Source organism: Lacerta agilis, chromosome 2 (genome assembly GCF_009819535.1).
Source record: "Lacerta agilis isolate rLacAgi1 chromosome 2, rLacAgi1.pri, whole genome shotgun sequence".
In the NCBI taxonomy this organism is placed as follows: Eukaryota; Metazoa; Chordata; class Lepidosauria; order Squamata; family Lacertidae; genus Lacerta; species Lacerta agilis.
The window spans coordinates 16,374,720-16,396,232 of record NC_046313.1 but is presented as its reverse complement, the minus strand read 5'-3'; the positions used below and the strand labels follow the sequence as shown (position 1 = coordinate 16,396,232).

Below are 21,513 nucleotides of genomic sequence, written 5' to 3'. Positions count from 1 at the left end.
ATAAGCTGCCTCCCACACCCAAGGGAAGATACTGCATTCTGTTTCCTGGGAGGGGGGAAAAAGTGGCTATAGTGACTTTATATACAACCATCAACTTTTCAAATGTCTTAGTCCATACAAGAGAGGGTAGACAGAAGATTCTGGCAAAATGGGCACTGTGAAAGCTTATGGCACAGTGAATCTGGCAGCCTAAGGCGCCATTGTAGGGATGTGTATAGTTGCTAGGAGAGGATGTATTTATTAGATATTATCTTTCCTCCCTCATGTTTGTGAGTCCAGCAGAGTGACACCCCTTTGCAGCTTTAAAGGGAAGCTTAGATAGGCTAGATTTAGCCTTTGAGTTTAAGTAATCCAGGATGCTTTAAGGCAGACTGGATTCTCCTGGTATTTCCCCCTTAAAATATATATTCACAAAAACAACCTTGTAAAAGTACCTCATGAGAAGAGAAGACTCCCTGGAAAAGACGCTGATGTTGGAAAGATCACAAGAGCACAAGGAGAAGGGGACGACAGAGGATGAGATGGTTGGACAGTGTTCTCGAAGCAACTAGCATGAGTTTGGCCAAACTGCGGGAGGCAGTGAAGGATAGGTGTGCCTGGCGCGCTCTGGTCCATGGGGTCACGAAGAGTCGGACACGACTGAATGACTGAACAACAACAAAAAGCTAAAAGTAACATTTACCCACTCAGAATGCTCGCTGATGAGTAACAGATAACGGCAGCTTTGTTCAGGCAAGCTTAAAATGGCAATCCAGTTACAAAGGCATACTTCAGTCTAGTTTGAAACGGAGTTCTGCATCATTCTACATTGCTGGAATAAGGTGAAAGAGCAAAGAGGAAGTGCTCAGCCAGGTGAGATGATGAATGGCTACAGACAGTGGGAGTGGCTCTCGGAGTCCTCTCTAGCAAAACTGACAGGAAAACTCTGTGAGCTTCAGCTCCTATCATGTGCCTATCTAGCAAGCATGCATTGTTGGTTTGACTGCATTGTAAATATCACACAGCCATCAGGCTCTTTGTTGTTTTCATTGTGAAAACCCAACACTGACTGTCCCTTCAAGGTGTGTCAGAATGGGGAAAGGAACCCACCAAAATAAACTATGGCAGATAACCAAGCTCTGACTCTTGGCGATTTATGCATGGAAGAAAAGACTCAGGAAGCCACAGCAGCCCACTGGTTTAAAAATAAAACAGCAGGCTTCATATGCACAAGTCAATGTACCCCCTCAGTCATTCACAAATAGGCACCAAAATTTGTTTGCTATTGGACTGGGCATATATAAAGGAAATCTTTTGGTATTAAAAGACCAGGCATGCTGGAGGTGAGCTGCAAAGAAAAGGATACCTGGTTACCTGGGGTCAATTCTGGCTCACTCCAGGTGACCAATTTCAGACGGCACTGCGTATCTCAGAAACATTTTTTCCTTTGCCTCAATTTGCTGTTTACGTTCACTCAAGATCACACCCAGCGACGGAGGAAGCTGCTTGGGCGCCTGGGGCGGCATGCCCAGGGGTGGGGTGAGCCGCCCATCGGGCCAGGGCGAGCCCGGGGCTCATCACGGGGCCTCCGGAGTCTGCCTGCTTCCTCCCACTCAGCCCACCCCCATCCTCTGCCCCTGATCACACCTCTTCTTCCAGCAAACAGAAGACGACTGCTCAGGAAGTTTGACAATGGCCTTATAACCATACCATCCACACTTCAAGTTCTAAGGACAAGGACAGGGGCAGAGGTGTTCCCTGTAGCTTTAGTCACTGCTAATTATGAAGCCACCATCATCTGACCAGTTCAGAAAGCACTTGGGATATGTACTATATAATCTCAACATTTGCATCACAAATTGCTCTTCTCAACCTTTTTGCCTTTCACTTGCTTTGCACGTGTTGAACAATACTGCTCCCTAGAATAGGCACAATTACGGAACAGGGGTGTTTGCATTCCATATCAGCGGTTTTCTATTTCAATAACCGAATTCTTAATTCCGAAGCATAAATACTGGAATTACCTGAATTGCTATATTTATTTTCACCCTTTGAACATCTCACAGATTGCTATTTTCTTTTCCTTTTGACAAACCGCACACTGGATGCATGGCAGAACCCACAATTAGGCAAGCAAACATTTTTCTTTAGAGAGAGAGAGATGGGTGGTGGTGGTGGGGATATTTAAGACTCACAGTCTGCTTCTAGAATGGCACGGACAGATTTAGTAAGTTCCTTAGCTTCTGCTGCAAGAGATGCTGGCAGACTGCGTCCATTCCGTCCCAGGCGTGCAATGAGTGTTTTAGAGGAGAATGTGGCTTTGCTGTCACTGAAGGAGACACACACAAAATGGCCATGTTTTAGTTGCAATGCAGCGGCATTCAATGCATGCTCATTTTCAGCTATAACTATGCTGCAATGGTAGTCACGAGACTGAGTTAGAAGAACGCACTGTTCTGAGCCTCCAACATAGCTTTTTATTTTTAACTAGGAAAGTGCTAATGGAGTGTGTGTGTGTGTGAGGCCAAACCACCCAGTATGAGTGCTGAAGGGCAGGCTTTACATCACTGCATCACTGTCACCAAGCACAGTGCTTTACTATTTCCCATGTGTCAGTGAATGGCAGCTATTATATGGAAGTACGTACAATTCTGAGCACAATTCAAAGTGTTGGCCCAGTATACCTGAAGGAGCGTCTCCACCCCCGTTGTTCAGCCCGGACACTGAGGTCCAGCTCCGAGGGCCTTCTGGCGGTTCCCTCACTGCGAGAAGTGAAGTTACAGGGAACCAGGCAGAGGGCCTTCTCAGTAGTGGCACCTGCCCTGTGGAACGCCCTCCCTTCAGGTGTCAAGGAGATAAAGAACTACACAACTTTTACAAGACATCTGAAGGCACCCCTGTATCAGGAAGTTTTAAATGTCTGACATTTCATTATGTTTCTTTATGTGATGGAAGCCACACAGAATGTGATGGAAGCCAGGCAGATCATCGGAATACAATAACAGTAACAGTAACAGTAACAATAACAACAGTAACATTAACAATAACAATAACAATAAAAAAGCAGAGAGACATTGATTCTTTCCTTCCAACGGGCATTTGGAGTTGTAATTAGTTTCTATGGCCATTCGGCAGGAACCAGGGCATTTGGCGCCCATTCTTTTGCTTATGTCCTGAATCAATTTAAAGCATGAGAAAGTAGGGGAGGAGGGGGCATCCTGCAATCTGACTCTACAAAGACACGTTAGTTGGGAAGTTGTGAGAAGGAAGGAAGGAAGGAAGGAAGACTGGCCCTCACAACCATCTTTGAACATCCCTCATTTCCTTGAAGTCTCAACATGGGAAGAACCCATGATGCCAGCACCCCTCCAGCCTGAAGAGGTCATATTGCCTTCCTTCGGACTCCAGCTCAGAGCTCATAGCAAAAACCTGACTGCCACCATATCACAACTCCTAAAACTGGCTGGGCTCCTTTAAGAGTAGAGGTTCCACTCAACAAGAGTGGGCCTAGCTAGTAAGAGGAAGCTGCACTCCTGCTTAAGCCTCGGGCTGGGTTTTTTTTTATTTAATATTTTTTATTAAAGAGGTGTGTGCAATGTCTCTCTCGTATTCCCCCCCCCCCATGTAACATTTTTACAAGTCAGTTTTGGTTGTTAAGACATTAGGAAGAAAAGGGGGAAAGAGGTGGGTGGGATGGGGAGACGGGTGGGGTGGGGTGACGATGTTTCTATCTTACTTAATATTTGTAGGGTTTGGTGTCAGCGTTATTTGTGTAGGTTCTCTGTTGTTCGCCTGTGCTCCTTTGGCGGTGAGAGAGGTTGGGGCTGGCGTAGGGTGTGATTGTTCATTTGTGGTTGGCTGTGGTGATCTTTGGTTTCCTGTGTGAGTGCGGGGGGTGGGTGTTTTTGATCAGGCTAGCCATATTGATTTGTATGCTGTCGGTAGATTTTTGTCATTGTCTTGTTGGGCTGTGTGTGTGATGAAGGGGAACCATACCGGGGTGAAGGTGTCTTCTTCTGTTTGTCCCCGTGTCAGTTTGGCTGACACAGGGACAAACAGAAGAAGACACATTCAAGCATCAAGCAACTAGCCAAAGCAGTATTGGGAGCTCTCCAGGGTGCTACCTGCCCTGCTGCTCTTTCAGGCCTAGACTTCTGCTTTGCCTCACCTTCCTTTGCTATGGTCTGAATTCTGCTAGGGTTGACTTACTGGCTGCAAAACTGGGGCTATTGTCTCGGGGTTCCTGTCATCTATGCCTAGCAGCTCCCCACCCCATTTGTCCACTGGCTGGAGCACCGCCTAGAATGGAACAAAGAAATGCACTAGATTTCCTCCAAAGCATTCCTACAGCTCTTAGGTTTCTATTAATACGTGGCGAGTGGCCTTTAATGGGTTTTTTAAACCCCAAACTGGCAGCTTTATTTGTAATTCCAACATTCCTGAAAAGGAACAGGTGTTAGTTGGACTCAAAACTGAGAACCGGGGTCAAGTGCCCCCTCTAGTATAGACTCAGTTGTGTGGCTGTGGGCAAGTCACTCTTTCCCAGCCTCATTTTACTCTGGGTTTAAAAAAATAATAATGCATGACTAATGGTCCTACCACACAGGACATTCTTGGTATTAACACAATAAGGATGACAAAAGTCCTGCAAACTGAAAGCGCCACAAGAGGTGACTAGCAGAAACAGTAATTGAAAGATTCAGAAAGTGGTTCAGTATGTATTTGTATTTATTTATAAATATTTATTACGTACTTAGGATAATTTCACCAAATAAGCTGCAGTGGCACATACCAATCTTAGGTTTTCTTACCTTAAATTGGTCAATGAAGTAGAGGTATCCAACAGCACTTCCGGCACAGCCTGTTGGCAGATAGTCAAGAAATACGGTTTCAGAAAGTTTGCTATAGCATCATCATTTTTCTCTGCTTAACAGGTTGCTAAACGTGAAACGTTGAGACTTGTGTACCTTGCACTTAAGATCACCTTTACCCTATTGGCTGAAATTCACATCTGACTCGAATTGGTAGCAAAGTTGCCGTTCATCCTAATGGTTGCTGGATTTTTGAGTTGCCTTCATGAAGATCGGTAGCCTGATCCTACAAGGGCCTGGAAGGGTTGTTGCTGCATCAGCACAAGCTAGGCAGCATTCAGCTTCTATCATCTCTGCCCACATCACATAATACTTGTGGCTTGAATCTAACACAGTGGCGGGCAGATTTCTGGCTTGCTGGATCTACTTTTCTTTTCTTTATTGCTAGAAACCCAACGGATTCATGTCAGTCAAGTGCAAAAGGCATATAATTAAATAATTTTGCTCCTTGGAGCACATCCTCCAACTGGCTTTCAGTATCAGAGCTGGACTGAGCGTCATCTCACACAAGAGTCCACTCATTGTATTTATTTGTTTCAACAGTCAAATTCTGGTGGGGAAAAAGTCATTTGGTTCCTTTTGTTAAATAGCTGGGAGATGGAGCCACTGAAATCGACCCAGAGATCTACCAGTAGATTTTGCTTTGAAACCTTTAATGTAATTAAGTAACTTTTAAACACACCACACTACCTATGTTTACGATCTGGCTGTCCTTCAATAACGCCCTCCTTTGCTCACCACAAAATTTCTGGCTACAGATTTACTACTTCTAAAGAGGCCTTGCCGCAGCAGTTTGTTTTAAATCTGGACTTCACAAACCGCAGCTGATGAACTCGTTCTTGACTTTTATTGTGTTTGGCTCCAACTGTCAGCTCTGAGGTGTATAAACAAAACCCCACACACCCAACAAAAAATGAATATAGATCAGCACGCCTCGCTCCTTTCGGGAGAAGGAAGTTGCCAAAAAGGGCCTTTACCTCAACAAACTGAAGCAGCTTTTCAGTTGCCACCTCAAACATCTTCTTGGCAGTTTCGGATTTTCTCAGCTGGCAATCGAGCACTGTAATCCTCTTCCTTAAATCTTGGATGCTGTCCTGAGGAACAAGAAATTCAGGTAGGCCACCAAACCAGACGCACAGGAAGTGAGGTGCTGAGGAAAACGTTACACTAAGTTGGTGCCCAAGAGATGTTTTGGACTATAATTCCCAGCTAGCATAGTTTGAAGCATGTTACAGTTCAAAACTTCTGGAGGGGACCAGTTTGGCAAAGTCTATTCTAGAAGAATGAGTAGATGGGGGAGCTCCTGGTATCAAGATCTGGTCCAAATCATGGGTACTGTACAAAGGGTGCATGCGTTTTTAGGTTTGTGAGGGGACAAATGGGCTTGCAGTCTTTTCGGCCACTGGAAGAGAACATCAAAAGAGTAAATCACAATGTAATAATGGAATGCTGAATGGTTTGGGTTGCGGACCTAACATATAGAATAAGAGAACAAGAAGAACATACGTTAAAAGAAGATTGGGAAACGTTTATTGACTATATGGGTAGGGGGAATTGTGTACACTTGAAAACGCTGGCAGCATTTAGATAAATTCAACAGTGTAAACAAGTTTTGATGGGTGTAATAATGGGATACCGAATGGTTTAGTTTATGTAAAATACGCAGGGATTTATGATTTGGAAAAATGGACCATGCAAAGAGTCTCTAACACGGTAAGAGAACATAGGGAAAAGTGTATTTCCCTTCCCATTAAACCAAATACACGTTTATTTAAAAATAATATTTTGAAACATTGTTTATCCTCCGCGGGGGTTGGGGGGTTGGGAGTGAATGGGAAACACAGCCTAGCAGACATCGCAGAACTACAACTCCCATCAACCCCAGACAGCGTGGTCAACAGTCAGGGATTATGGGAGTTGGAGTGCAACAACCTATAAACCAGTTAGTCACCCTGATGTAGTCCATATTGCGATGTTATTACATTATAAATTTCCACACATTTGGCTGCAGCTGGTGGGGAAAAGGGTAAGACAGATAATGGCACATTAAGGAGGTGAAGAAATGGATATCACGATACTACTTTTGGTGGTATGCAGCAGTAATGTGTGCCGTTTCTCCCTGAAATTACGGTATGTATTACAAGACAATACAGCAGCTGCATTTCCAGTTTATATAATTTCCACTTCTTCCTCTCTTTTTTTTTTAAAAAAAAGCCACAGGGAACACGACAAAGGGATGTAAGAAATCATGGTTTGATGGATGTAATGATGGAGGTGCAATTTTCTGTTCCTCTGAATGGAAGCAGAAATATATATATATATTTACAAATAAATTTTACCTTTATTCCACGCATTATGTCAAATCTTTTATCAATGAAGCCACACACAGGGAAATTATTGTGACCTCAGAGAAAGTCAGCACAATGCAGGGGTGATTAAAGGTGACTCATTCTCCCCAAACCTGCGCTATTTTAGCCACAGAGACTCTTTGCAGATGTGGAGTGAGTACTGTATTTCCAAATTAATATTGATCGCCTCCATCTTGCCTTGTGCACCCAGTGTGCCAGAGGTGCATACACTATACAGCAAGACAGGGGAGAAAATAAGGCCATCCTTGGGTACAAATGGCAGCGCAAGTTTGTGTGAACACAGCATCTAGGAGCCCTTTCCTTCTCTCCCCACCCTTCAGCTCCATCTGGTATGCTGGCTGAGACCCTACTGTCTCGCCAGAGTGGTGCATGCTCTAGTTATCTCCCGCTTGGACTGCTGCAATGCGCTCTACGTGAGGCTACTTTTGAAGGTGACCTGGAAACTACAACTAATCCAGAATGCGGCAGCTAGACTGGTGACTGGGGGTGGCAACCGAGACCACATAAGACCGGTCCTGAAAGACCTACATTGGCTCCTAGTGTGTTTCTGAGCACAATTCAGTATACCTGAAGGAGCGTCTCCACTCACATCGTTCAGCCCGGACACTGAGGTCCAGCTCCGAGGGCCTTCTGGCAGTTCCCTCACTGCGAGAAGTAAGATTACAGGGAACCAGGCGGGGGGCCTTCTCAGTAGTGGCGCCCACCCTGTGGAACACCCTCCCATCAGATACCAAGGAGATAAAGAACTGCACAACTTTTAGAAGACATCTGAAGGAGGTCTTATTCAGGGAAGTTTTCAATGGTTGATTTTTTATTATGTTTTAAATATTTTCTTGGGAGCTGCCTAGAGTGGCTGGGCAACCCAGTCAGATGGGCAGCATATAATAAAGTTGTTGTTGTTGTTCATTCAAATAGGGCTCCTCAGAATTACAAACAAATGAACTGCCTTGCCACTGTAATGGACAGAGTTTGCTTTTCCTCGTAATGTTCCATGTCATTCACTCACTTCTAAAGACAGGGCCTCAGCTGAGAGTGGAGATATAACCTGTCCCTAGATGCTGTTCCCACCCACTGGCATTGATTTAGAAGTGGACAGCTCCCACAGATTTCTGTGGGGGGAAGTTAATAAGGCACCCTTAATGATGGGACAAATGGAAATTACAGACATACCTTGGTTTTCGAACAGCTTAGTTCTTGAGCGTTTTGGCTCCCGAAAGCCACAAACCGGGAAGTGACTGTTCCGGTTTGTGAACTATTTTTGGAAGCTGAACGTCCGACGGGACTTCCGATTGGCTGCAGGAGCTTCCTGCAGCCAATCAGAAGCCGCGCTTCGGTTTCCAAACATTTGGGAAGTCGAATGGACTTCCGGAATGGATTCCGTTCGACTTCCAAGGTACGACTGTACTAACACGATGCAATCCCTGAAGTCAGTTGGAAAGGTTTTCAAACTCTGTTTCAATGAGGCAAAGGGTGCTTATTTTGAGGAACTGTGAATTTCAAAACTGAGGGACTGGAGAAGACAGGATGCAACCTTCGACTCTGGTCATCAAGATGCAGAGACAGAAAAGTGTGATCAATGGATTAGCATGTTCTGAGGGCGTGCAATGCAGCCATGTTGGTCAAGACCACTCAGACACCCTAAGTCTTCTGCCTTGAGGTCCACAGTGAACGCAAGTCAGAATTTAAGCATTTGAAATAATAAATGCATGTGTGTCGAGATGGAATGCATTATCAACCATGGCAACTACTGTATCTCCTATGGATGGTCCTCCCCTGCACTGCAAAAAAAGTAAAAAAATCCAGCAGAAGCGCATCACTTAAACAGAGGTAGACTAAGAGACACTTTAAAAAGCCCCATTGTTCAATACAAATCACTTCTTCACTGAAAACCAGGAAACATGAATGCACATACAACCCGTAGTTTTCTTTGGCAGATCTATGGCTGTTCTCAACACCATGAAGTCTGTTTGATTAGAAAGCTTCCTTTCTTCAAAAGGGAAATTCTAAGCTGAATTAGTGGTGTGTTTATAAAACAGGCAATGATCTGCTGCTTCTTTTCTCAACATCGGTTATTTCTCTCTGCCCTTTGACTTTTAGATCTTATAACAAGAAGTGGAACGTGCCCATTACCTTAAGGAGGGAGAAAAAGTGGTATTAATTTAATGCAACTGGTGGTTGCTTCAATTAAAAGGAGTGTAAGTTTCAAAGCTATACAGTTGTACCTTGGATCTCAAACGCCTTGGCTTCCAAACAAGTTGGCTCCCGAATGATCGAATCCCGGAAGTGAGTGTTCTGGTTTTCGAACGATTTTTGGAAGCCAAATGTCCGGTGCGGCTTCTGATTGGTTGCAGGAGCTTCTTGCAGCCAATCAGAAGCTGCGCTTTGGTTTCTGAACGTTTTGGAAGTCGAGCGGACTTCCGGAATGGATTCCGTTTCACTTCCAAGGTACGACTGTATTTTTATGGAGGTAACATAGAGAGGTGTCTTCTGTACCTTGTACTGCTGTGGCCACCGGCATCTATGCCTTTCAGGAATTGGTTGGGTTAAGACGTTAGACAATCCAAAGGCAAGGCCTTTATAACAATTGCTTGAGCTTATACCAGCTGGCATCCTTCTGCATTATCTGGCGGGGCCAGATGCAAAAGTGAGTGGATTGAAGGATGGAACTCTTACTTTCTACACAGATGTGGAATCTTAAGTGTACAAAATCCTCCTACTAGAAAAAAACAATTTCCCCTTTCCTTACCGGTGAAATCATGGCAAACCTTTCATTAGACCTTGATTAAAAATTGACATGGTGGTTTAAAACTGCCTTGGTGCGAATTCAAACTCTGGGCTAAGAGATGGCCAGCGGTGGAAGAAACTGCTTGGGTGCCTGGGGCTGTGTGCCCAGGGGCGGGGCGAGCCGCCCATAGGGGCGGGGTGCACTGTGGGGCCTCCGGAGTCTGCCTGCCTCCTCCCACTCAGCCACCCTACAGCTGGGGGGGAGGCAGTGGGCGGACCGTTTGGGCAGCGCGGAACCTACGTGCGCCCACACCACCACATCTCTCCCAGGAGAGACGTATGGCTCGGGTGTGCTGCAGGGCCTGCAGTGAGTACCGCTTGGCATTTCGTCACCCCCCCTTAGTGGTGACACCCAGGGTGGTCCGCACCCACAGCACCCCCCCTTCCTCTGCCCCTGGAGATGGCACCCATGTACTAAAAGGGGGCATATTTGCAAAACACAAGAGCAATTCAGATTTGCTCTTTGAAACAAGATTTGGGCTAGCTGTTCATTCAGATCTGACTTTTGTTTTTTTTTTGGTTGCTTAGAGCAAAAAGTAACTTTTCTAAATAGGCACCTTTACTAGGTAGGAAGACCTGAGTCTCAAAGAGCCCAAATCACTACTGACAGCCCAAATATGCACTGAGCTGGCCTTGTAACTGAGCAGAGATTATATTCCTTTTTCTGTGGCCAGATCAATTTTTCAGCAAGTGGCTCCCTTCAGTACTCTGCATGCCGAAAACAAATAAGCCCGTGACTCAAAGAGGAAGTCAAGGTAATCATGTTGCGTAGGCAGTTTGCGAAGAGGATGGGATTCACTAAATAATCTGGCCCAGCTGTGGGTTGTATCAGTCCGGATAACAAAAAAGTCAATTTGATGGGCGTCTTTAAAAAAAAAAGGAAAATAGGTATTATATCACTTCTGGGAAATGCTCAGATTGAGCTTTGGTAAACGATCTGGAGAAAAGTATCTTCCAGCTGAGATATAGTTGTCAAACCGGAGTTTTATGTAAGGAGATGCCTTATTACATCCCATCAACATTGAATTCTGCTGTTGTCTTTTTCTCCTGCACAGGTTTGTGGTGAATGTTGGGAATAATTCAGTTGCCCCAACCGTAAGCTGAATATTGCATAGCACCATAAACCTTGCAAATTTCAGCCGAGTGCTGGGAAACAAAACCGGCACTTCAGTTCCACACAATCACAGTTTAAAAAGGGCATTAAAAACAAAAACAAAAAAACTTGAAAATTTTGCCAAGAGCGAAAGGCTTGATTCCTGGACTGCTTACCATAAAGAAGAAACAGACCAATGTGCTCTGCTAAGTCATATGCATCCATGTAACAAGCCATGCTTAGGAACTTGCTCGTGTGCATGGAAATGCAACTTCTGACATGCCACACAATGAGTAAGGTGTATTTCGGGTTAGTCTGCAAAAGGCATGACCGGTTCTGCCTTGCCTCCAAGAAGATTGCATTTCGTGCATAGTTATCCCGTGATGGCTATAGCATTTAGTGCAAGGTATGGGGGCATGTATCCCTCCAGATATTGTTGGACTCCCATCAGCCCCAGCAACCCTGGTCAGGGCGTCCAGCAACACTGGGAGAGCCACAGTGGGCATTCCTCATCTAGTGGGCATTTACATCTGTGAACGTGCCAGAACCTCTGCATCATCTCAGCTGTGGCATTTCCCAGTGGAATCTGTTCTGGCCATAGCAGAGGGCCCGTGACCTTGGTTCTTTATACAGAATGTTTTACTGCAAGGGAACGCGGGCCTATTTGTGCTACCTGCTCACGCTTTGAAAGCTGGCAGCTAAAGGCTACTAGGTTCAAAATACAGGACATACAAGGTATCCGTATCTTTCAGAGTTATATAAATGGGAATTGATAGATATGTGTCTTCCAGCTATGTGTGGGTCTTTCAGGATACGGCAAGACCACTGGATACAGCAAATCTATTATTACGAACCTGTACCTACACTAACCTAAATGAAAAGGCGGAAAAGAATGCTGGTTCCATAGTTGATGGTGCCTAGAAACTTTAGAGCACAATTCTTGTATATGTCTTACTGAGTTCATTCAGGCTCAGTGGTGCTGCCTTGTATTAACTGTGCGCTTCCCTTGCTGGGTTCTGTTGAAAACAGTTTCTCCATGAGAACCAAGAAGTGACCTCTCTAAACAACGGAATGGCTATTCTTTTCTTATCTCTGCAGCCAGGATCTCCTGGGTGACACAGACACCATTAGGCAATTTAACATACCTATGCCTTCTGCACGGCCCTGGCAACCCACGCTACACCACTGTTCAGGCTGACTCCATTGAGTGGCTATGGAATTGCCGCCCTGGTTTTCCATGTCTTGGAACATGCTCTTAAACTGAAATATTATTCTATATTTATTATTCTGTATTTATTTATACCCCACCTTTTCCCCTTACAGAGACTCAAGGTGGCTTACAGATAAAAACGGCTAAGAACACAGAAAAATAATCATTATAAAACCATTAAACACTGATAGAATAACTCAACTCTGAAACTGTAACACTTTTATGCAACGTATTAGTTAATAGGAAAACAAATGAGAAATCCCAGCATATTGTGGGCTCCACGATAATTAACGTTGAGCTGCGTCACATTGGCCAGCGACCACCCAAGCAAGGTTGTGGCTCAAGTTTCCCTCGACCAAGAGAGCTCTCCGAATAAAAGCAAGTTCATAGCTTTCGTTTCGCCCTCCCTCTGCTGCCTCCACAACACACTCTATCTATTGAATAATACAAGACAAACAGTGACCTACTTTAGGAGAACAAAAGGAAGAAAAATGAAAGACGGGATACATGACAACAGCGAGGAAAAACCATGGCAACCCTCCAAGCGGCTACCGAGGTGCTTACTTTATTTTGACCACAACGATCGCCGAGCTGAGCCCTCAGATCAGCAATTTCTACCTCAAGCAGGTGGACTACTTCCTCGTAGTCCATTTCCATGCCGCTAGCTTGCTTTTGCGCAGCTTCTGCAAGATGGATTCTGCTACGCAGGCCTCTCGCCTCCTCCACCGATGCCTTGGCTTCCTGCAGGGGGGGAAATCCCCATACATTAAAAAAGCACGCTAACTTTATTGGGGGGGGGGGCGTGATGAAGCAAAACTGTTTCTGAATACGCAATTAAAAACGAATCTCTGTCCTTTAATAAATAGAAGGGTTTGTGGGTGTGTTTTTTTAGCCAACATATTCTGTTGTTAGACTCCGGCTCCCATCAGTCCCAGTTTGCATGGCCAGTGGCCAGGGATACAGGGAGCTGTAGTCCAGCAGTGTTGGCCACCCATGATCTAATCACCATTGAAAAGCAGCTGGCAAGTCCCTTACGCACGGCATACTGGAAGGCTGGAAATTGCATTGGCGGAAAGCGTGCCATGGGCTCACCCTTTGAAAACATGCGTGGGCAGAAACATCATGAATCAGCCAGATTCTGGCACATCTAGCCATGCTTTTGTTACGTCCTTTGGCTCCAACCTTGCTCCCCGGCCACTTGCCTGGCGAAAAGAAAAGGGGGGAGGCCTGCCTGAGAGTTTCAGAAACATTCCTGTTTACACCTGGCATGACTGCACAACGCTCCAGGAATTCTCAGCAAGAACCTACAGGCCTGACCCAAAAATATCACAAGCAAGCCCCACTTGTGATATTTATTGAAAATCTGGAGCGACAGCAACATGTGAATTCACAACTGAGGATTTTTCAGGAAGAAGAAGAAGAAGAGAAGAGTTTGGATTTGATATCCCGCTTTTCACTACCCGAAGGAGTCTCAAAGCGGCTAACATTCTCCTTTCCCTTCCTCCCCCACAACAAACACTCTGTGAGGTGAGTGGGGCTGAGAGACTTCAGAGAAGTGTGACTAGCCCAAGGTCACCCAGCAGCTGCATGTGGAGGAGTGCAGACACGAACCCGGTTCCCCAGATTACGAGTCTGCTGCTCTTAACCACTACACCAAACTGGCTCTCTCAGGATCTTGTTTCAAGGAAAAACCTAAGGGTGTTTTTTTTAAGATCTCATAAACAGAATTGGACTTGTTACAGGTAGGTAGCCGTGTTGGTTTGCCATAGTCAAAAAAATTAAATAAAAAATCCTTCCAGTAGCACCTTAGAGACCAACTAAGTTTGTTCTTGGTATGAGCTTGGTATGAGAATTCGACTTGTAAAAGAGTATTGGGAAATGATCCATAATGAATTGGGGGGGGGGAATGTTTTATAGTACCTTTCCAAAAAACCTTGAGTCCTTTCTGTTGGGGATAATTCAGACAGATATTCCCAGGTGTCAAAAAAGGTTATTTATGTATGCTACTACTGCAGCCCATTGTTTTGTTAGCCCCCAAATGGAAAATGAGTGAGGTCCCAACCAAACAGGAAAGGCAACTTAAGCTGACGGAATATGCGCAACTTGTGGACTTAACATATAGAATAAGAGAACAAGAAGCACATATGTTTAAAGATTGGAAAACGTTTATTGAATATATATGGGAAATAACTGCGTACAGCTGAAAACGCTGGCAGCATTAAGATAATGTCAACAATGTAAATAAGTTTTGATCGTTGCAATAATGGAATACTGAATGGTTTAGTTTTTGTAAAACATGCAGGGATTTATGGTTTGTAAAATGAACCATGGAAAGAGAAGAAGGGAAGTCAATGATATCTTAAGGATGTATGAAGGAGTACATTAAATTGTAAAACAGAAAATTTAATTAAAAATTATATATATGTATATAATCAGGAGCAGCAGCAACATGTGAATTTGCAACTGAGGATTTTTCAGGATCTTGTTTCAAGGGCAATTTTTTAATTTATTTTTTTTAGAAGATCTCATAAACAGAATAAACCAACAGAGGATTACTGGTGTAGCATGGCAGTATTGATACAACAGCATAATAGGAGGTAAGCAGCACGACAGCTCAGAGTTAAGAACACATGGGTGGTGGATGTTGGGGAACAGGGTTTCCAGATCCAGAAAAGGAAGACAAAGCTTAGACCTCTCATAGCAGGATGAATGGGAGGATCTCACCCTGCTATTGAAAGGTACAGGGACCCTCCCCTCCCCTGCATTTCAATATCCCAAAGAAAAGCAAGTGGGAAGATGCTGATGCATGGTTAAAAACTTGCAAATCGAAATCAAAAGTTGGTCCCGTCAGGCAGATTGTGGTTAAAACTGAAAGCAAAGTGTGAAAATGTTGAGGACTACTGACACGCCAAAACTGGCAAGTCCTGCTCCGGTCAATGAACTGGCCCTGCCAAGAAATTGAGAGGAAATGAGAAATTACAGGAGCCATAGCTCTCCGTAGCAGCTAGGGAAACACTGAACTGAGAACCGCAAGGAAGAAAAGTGCTAAATCATGGTTGCCACTGTCATATCACTGGTGCCCCCCTGGGAAGAAAAAGGAAAATTCCACAACAACCCTGACTTGACGGACGGTTTCACTTACTTGTTTGGCAGTCTGCAGCTCTTCGGCCAGCTGTTTTCTCCTATGTTCAGACTCAGCCAACTCTTCCTGTCAATGCAAAAGAGAGAAGAGTTAGTTAAGCAGTAAGAATTCCAAGGTTCTTTGAATGAAGGAAATCCGAATGTCATCATGAGCGTCACTTGTTGCTACAGTGAACTCCATAAGCAGCTGCCAGCCATTGATTTGAGTTGAACAGGCATTCCCCTATAGAGTTCATTCACACGAGTTCAGTCTGGTGTGCAGGCTCATTTTATACAAGAATATCCTCTGGGAGGAAAGCGATGACAAACCTAGACAGCATCTTAAAAAGCAGAGACATCACCTCACCGACAAAGGTCCGTATAGTTAAAGCTATGGCTTTCCCAGTAGTAATGTATGGAAGTGAGAGCTGGACCATAAAGAAGGCTGATCGTCAAAGAATTGATGCTTTTGAATTATGGTGCTGGAGGAGACTCTTGAGAGTCCCATGGACTGCAAGAAGATCAAACTTATCCATCCTTAAAGAAATCAGCTCTGAGTGCTTACTGGAAGAGCAGATCCTGAAGTTGAGGCTCCAGTACTTTGGCCATCTCATGAGAAGAGAAGACTCCCTGGAAAAGACCCTGATGTTGGTAAAGATGGAGGGCACAAGGAGAAGGGGACAACAGAGGATGAGATGGTTGGACAGTGTTCTCGAAGCGACTGGCATGAGTTTGGCCAAACTGTGGGAGGCAGTGGAGGATAGGGGTGCCTGGCGTGCTCTGGTCCATGGGGTCATGAAGAGTCGGACACGACTGAACGACTGAACAACAACAATGCTCTGCGATGCCTCTTCTTTCTCAATAAACTGGATGCACATTTCTCTCTCTCCATCGGTTTATAGTTCCAGTTACAGGTAGGTAGCTGTGTTGGTCTGCCATAGTCAAAACAAAATAACAGATAAAAAAATTCCTTCCAGTAGCACCTTACGAGACCAACTAAGTTTGTTCTTGGTATTGTTCTAAGAACAAACTTAGTTGGTCTCTAAGGTGCTACAGGAAGGATTTTATTTATTTATTTTTTTACATTGGTTTATAGGTAAGTGATCTTGTAGGATCCCACAAAGTTCCTCGGCAATCTCTTTTTAAAACATTTCCTTATCTTAGCCACTCTGAACACCTTTTTTGCCATTATTTCTGGCTGTGCTTTCGGACTGTGCGATTTGGTTGAGATCCGAAGAACGTACAGAACACTCCCCAAGAAAGACATTGTATACTGGCAGACTCTGCAGCCGCCCCTCCCCAAAACAGCTATCTATTTAACCCTATTACATTTTTAACCAAAAACTGCTCAAGAGTTTTACTTTTAAGGAAAAGCAGCATTTCTCTCTATACTGCTATCTCATTTGAAGTATCAGAAATAAAGAACTTCTACTGGTCTGTCTCTTAAGGGGACCAATGAGGACCTTTTAGAAAGCAGATTTGCTCCTTCGTTGTCCCAGACTGCTGACCTCATACTACCAGAGCATATTTGAGCCAAATCTCTGAAGTTCTTACTGAGTTTTTGCCAGTTTTATTGTAGAGTCAGAATACCCAGGAGGGAGGACAAGATAATCTCTCCACCTCTGCTTCCAAGATAACAGAGTTATCATTTTGCTGTTTTGATTATTTACTTGTTATTACCCTGTACTTAATTTTGTGAACCGCCCTGAAATCTTATGATGAAAGGAAGTATATAGAACTAATAAATAAAATACTAAGACAATGGCCTTTCAGAATGAAGGCATTGGCCAGCTATGCCCAGACTAGAATAATAGAATCAAAGTCCAACCCCCTGTGATGCAGGAATCTCAGCTAAACCATCCATGACAGATGGCCATCCAACCTCTGCTTAAAAACCTCCAAGGAATGAGCGTACACAACTTCCCGAGGGAGACCGTTCCACTGTTGAACAGCTCTTAAACTTTTTCTGTATGTTTCGGTGGAATCTTTCTTGCAACTTGAAGCCATTGGTTTGAGTCCTACCCACCGGAGCAGGAGAAAGCAAGGTTGTTCCCTCTTCTATGTGACAGCCCTTGAGATATTTGAAGATGGCTGTCATATGCCATGTACAATATGAAGTCTTATTCACTTCCTCAAGGGAAGAACATAAGAGCCTGTTGGATCAGGCCACAGGCATCTAGTGGACCACTGTGAGAACAGGATGCTGGCCTGTAGGAAACAGGCAAGTAGGGGACCTGTGCACAACAGCACTCTCCCCTCCTGTGGCTTCCAGCATCTGGTATTCAGGAGCATTACTACCTCCAAACATGGAGGCAGAGCAAAGCCAGCACAGCCATCAGGCACTGATAGCCTTATCCTCCATGAATTTGTCCAATCCTTTGTTAAAGCCATGTTGGTTGCTATCACTGTCTCCTCCTCCTTTAACTATGCTTTGTGTGAAGAAGCACTTCCTATTATCTGTCCTGAGGTTCGTTCCAAAGCCTGGTGCAGTGGCGCCCTCCAATCACTGTGGACTCCAACTCCCATCAGCCCCAGCCAGCATGGCCAATGCTCAGGGATCATGGGAGTTGGGAGTCCAACAACAACTGGAGAACCACAGGTTTCCCATCCCTGGGACAGGGGGGTGGTAGCAGACAGGGCTCCCCTCCCTGGAATTCAGTTCCAGCACCTCTCAGATGGGTGCCATTGCCATAAGAGAACAAGGGAAGAAGAAGAAGAAGAAGAAGAAGAAGAAGAAGAAGAAGAAGAAGAAGAAGAGGAGGAGGAGTTTGGATTTGATACCCCACTTTATCACTACCCGAAGGAGTCTCAAAGCGACTAACATTCTCCTTTCCCTTTCTCCCCCACAACAAACACTCTGTGAGGTGAGTGGGGCTGAGAGACTTCAAAAAAGTGTGACTAGCCCAAGGTCACCCAGCAGCTGCATGTGGAGGAGCAGAGACGCGAACCCGGTTCACCAGATTACGAGTCAACTGTTCTTAACCACTACACCACACTGGCGTTCACGGTGAGCTCCAGCACCTCTTTTTCTAAAAAAATAAATAAATAAATAGCACTGGCAGGCATATAAAAGCTGAGATGACAACAAGAAGAAATGGTTTGGGAGAGTAATAGCAGGAGCTCACATTCTACCACTTTAAATCCCAAAGAGACAAATCGATGTGTCGGTTAATTGCAGCAAGCTATTATCATCTGATGGCTTGTCTGTAGACCAAATGAAACACAGCAGCAGCCTCATCCACCCCTCCCCTCCCACATTTCAATGGCCATGTAACAATACTACATGAACAGCAAGTTATGGAATCTTCAACAAAAGATAGTGACCCATTACCCTAATTTTACAGGCAGTCGTCATCAGAAGGAAGTAATTATGCACGCACAGAGACAGACAGACAGACAGACAGAGGGGGGAGAAGACCTTGGTCTTGAACACGCCTACCTGCACCACCCACCCACCCACCCCAGATTGTGACTTCATTCTGAGGGTTGACTGCAACACCACCAACTCCGGGTGCTACAACACAGCAGGGCTGGGCGATATATCGTCCAAAACCGGTTTGAAGTCCATAGTGTGATATCGGTTTCATAGTTTCTGACCTGGCAATATACTGCGAATCACGATGCGTCTGTCTGTGCTAAGCAAAAATCACAACGTGGGGGAAACCGTGAAGTCAGCCAAATGCCTCTACATAGCTTATTTCAGACCCTGTGATTTCTCAGTAGATCGCAACGCTTAGCTGGCAATATATATGGTGATGCTGAAAACCAGGCATCGCCCAGTCCTACAACAGGGGATGTGACTCATTGCCAGCAACTCTTGTTTATGGGCCTGAGTTAGGGTACCTGTGTTGCAGCTTTCAAATCAGGGCGCCCTATGCAAACCCCCACAAAGCAGCTCAGTGCCGGTTTCCCCTCTATTCTTACAATGACAAAGAGTGCTGGGAACTCAGCCCTGAAAGTTAACCCTCTAATCTAGCAGCTCTTCCTTCCATCTCACATGCTTGGGGTGCCAACACTTGTGACTGTGCAGTTCCAAGGGAGCAAGCACTCTGCGCAATAGGTCTGAGAGGAATTCATTTTCAGCGGGTCACATCTCCCAGGACATTCAACACGGATTTAAAACAAACCCCAGCTTTCCCGGGTCGCTAACCCAGTGCTGCCGACACAACAGACTGCACTCGTTCCCATTAATATCTGTGCGCCGTGCATGTGTTTGCAGAAGCAGGAGTTCTTTGGCTCCAGGATATGAAGCTGCTTTGTGAGCACTTGCCAGGGTTGCAAGCTCTTAGATCATCAGTCCAGACCTCTGATCAATAGCAATTATTTACTTCACAGGTCTACCTGAAATAATCAAGCCAAGTGGTGACCTAAATTGGTTGGAAGAGGATGGATGACCTGCATGCTTTCAATTGGAGGGGGGGGATCATTAGTGTGTTCCTTTCAGCCACAGAGGGGAGCAGCCTCTCTTGCTTTCCCATTCTTTCTGCAAACATGGCCTACAGCTGCTCAATGCGTTCTCTCTCTTTTCTTTAGGGATATGGCTGTCACATGAATAAACAGTGAGCACAGGTCGCTTACAGCACTAAACATAAAGAGGTGCCAGTTCTGTTACAAAAGGGGGAGGCAGGGAATTATTGCCCTTTCCTCTCTTAATGGCATCTCAAAGCAGTAAAATTGCCCCCTTGACACCATTGTGAACCACGTTTTTAATCACGGAGCCTTTGATGCATAAACGCTGTGTCATCAGCCAATGTTGTCGTCTTCTTCTCGCTAACGACTGCCATGAATGGGAGAGGAAGCAGAAATCAGGCCTCATCCCTGAATGGCCTGGTGAACTTTGAAAGAAAGAACTAGGGGCTAAGTTTTCATTTTTTCCTCCTCCCCACCCCCCAATCCCTTTTCCTTTTGTGTCGTGTCCTTCGGATTGCAAGCCTGAAGTCACGGACTGTATTTCTGATCACCGCAAGCTTCTCTGTGAGACTGTTTGCAGCTGAAAAGCGGAGCAAAAATCCTTTTAGGCAAATGTATATAATCTAAGCACCCCTGAGGAACTATGTCACAAAATGCACTGAGCCAATAAACTTCCCTTCCTGTGCACCTTTTGAGATTTCATCTCTTCTTCTCCCCGCCATCAGAAATGGTGGAAAGGATTCCTCAAGAGACTGTACTTCCTGACTTCTCTTGGTTTACAGATGAATAAATAGTCTTTGTGAATTCTGTCTAATCAAAGTCTTACAACCCAAAATCCAAGAAGACTTATGACTAAATGATCAAAAGGAAAGCAATGTACAGTAGTAGCAAATGAAAAACACTTCAGCTGTAGCAGAGGTAGCAAAGGCAATAACAGCGGTTGCCAGCACTGAGGACTTATTGTGGAAGTCTACAGAGACTTCTATCCTGGGGGCAAGTCCAAGGGACATAATCAGAAATGTTCTTTTATTACTGAACAAATTAAGTCTTACTACAGTCAGTCACACAGGAACAGTGATTATTCCATGAAGCTGGCAGAGCACTACTGAAATCTAAATTACAGAGTAGGAAACCTTCTGCCAGTAGAAAATTAAAGAATGCCTATAATAAGTAACAGTTTAAAGAGAGGTCCCCCCCCCCCCACAATCTCTCTTTCCAAAAGCACTTGTGTAAGAATAGAAATATATACCTTACTTATTGCTTGGAACCTTATCTCCATGTGACGTAAAAGAAAATCAGTTTTATGGAATGGACAATTAAATGAACATTCACACTTCCCAAGCAACCAAAGATGAACCTAACACTGATTAGTGAGATTTGGGTTAAAACATACAAAGGGAGGGGGAAGAGATACCATTTAGAAAGTTGGGAGTCCTTAAAAGACGATGAGAAAATAAAAACAACAGGATGAAAGCAGGTCTGCAATGTTTAGTTTGATTAATTGATTGGATCAGGGTTCCCCAAACTTAGATCTCCGGCTGTTTTTGGACCACATTCCCCATCACCCCTGACCACTGAGTCATGCTAGCTAGGGATGATGGGAGTTGTAGTTCAAAAACAAAATGGACACCCAAGTTTGGGAAACTCTGGATTAGATCCACCAGCAAAGATGTTTGG

At 44.7% G+C, this 21,513-nt stretch overlaps 1 protein-coding gene across 2 annotated transcripts in view; it reads right to left on the bottom strand.

Annotated features, from left to right (window-relative positions):
• The window catches only part of STXBP4 (syntaxin binding protein 4), a 120,769-nt gene that overhangs the window by 61,055 nt on the left and 38,201 nt on the right, over positions 1-21,513 (bottom strand). For both annotated transcript variants that reach the window (XM_033138725.1, XM_033138726.1), the window contains 5 exons: positions 15,449-15,514; positions 12,871-13,047; positions 5,828-5,944; positions 4,791-4,840; positions 2,175-2,308 (listed from right to left, as the gene is read on the bottom strand). In XM_033138725.1, the coding sequence (XP_032994616.1) occupies positions 2,175-2,308; positions 4,791-4,840; positions 5,828-5,944; positions 12,871-13,047; positions 15,449-15,514 (544 nt within the window). The remainder of the gene's footprint in view (positions 1-2,174; positions 2,309-4,790; positions 4,841-5,827; positions 5,945-12,870; positions 13,048-15,448; positions 15,515-21,513) is intronic.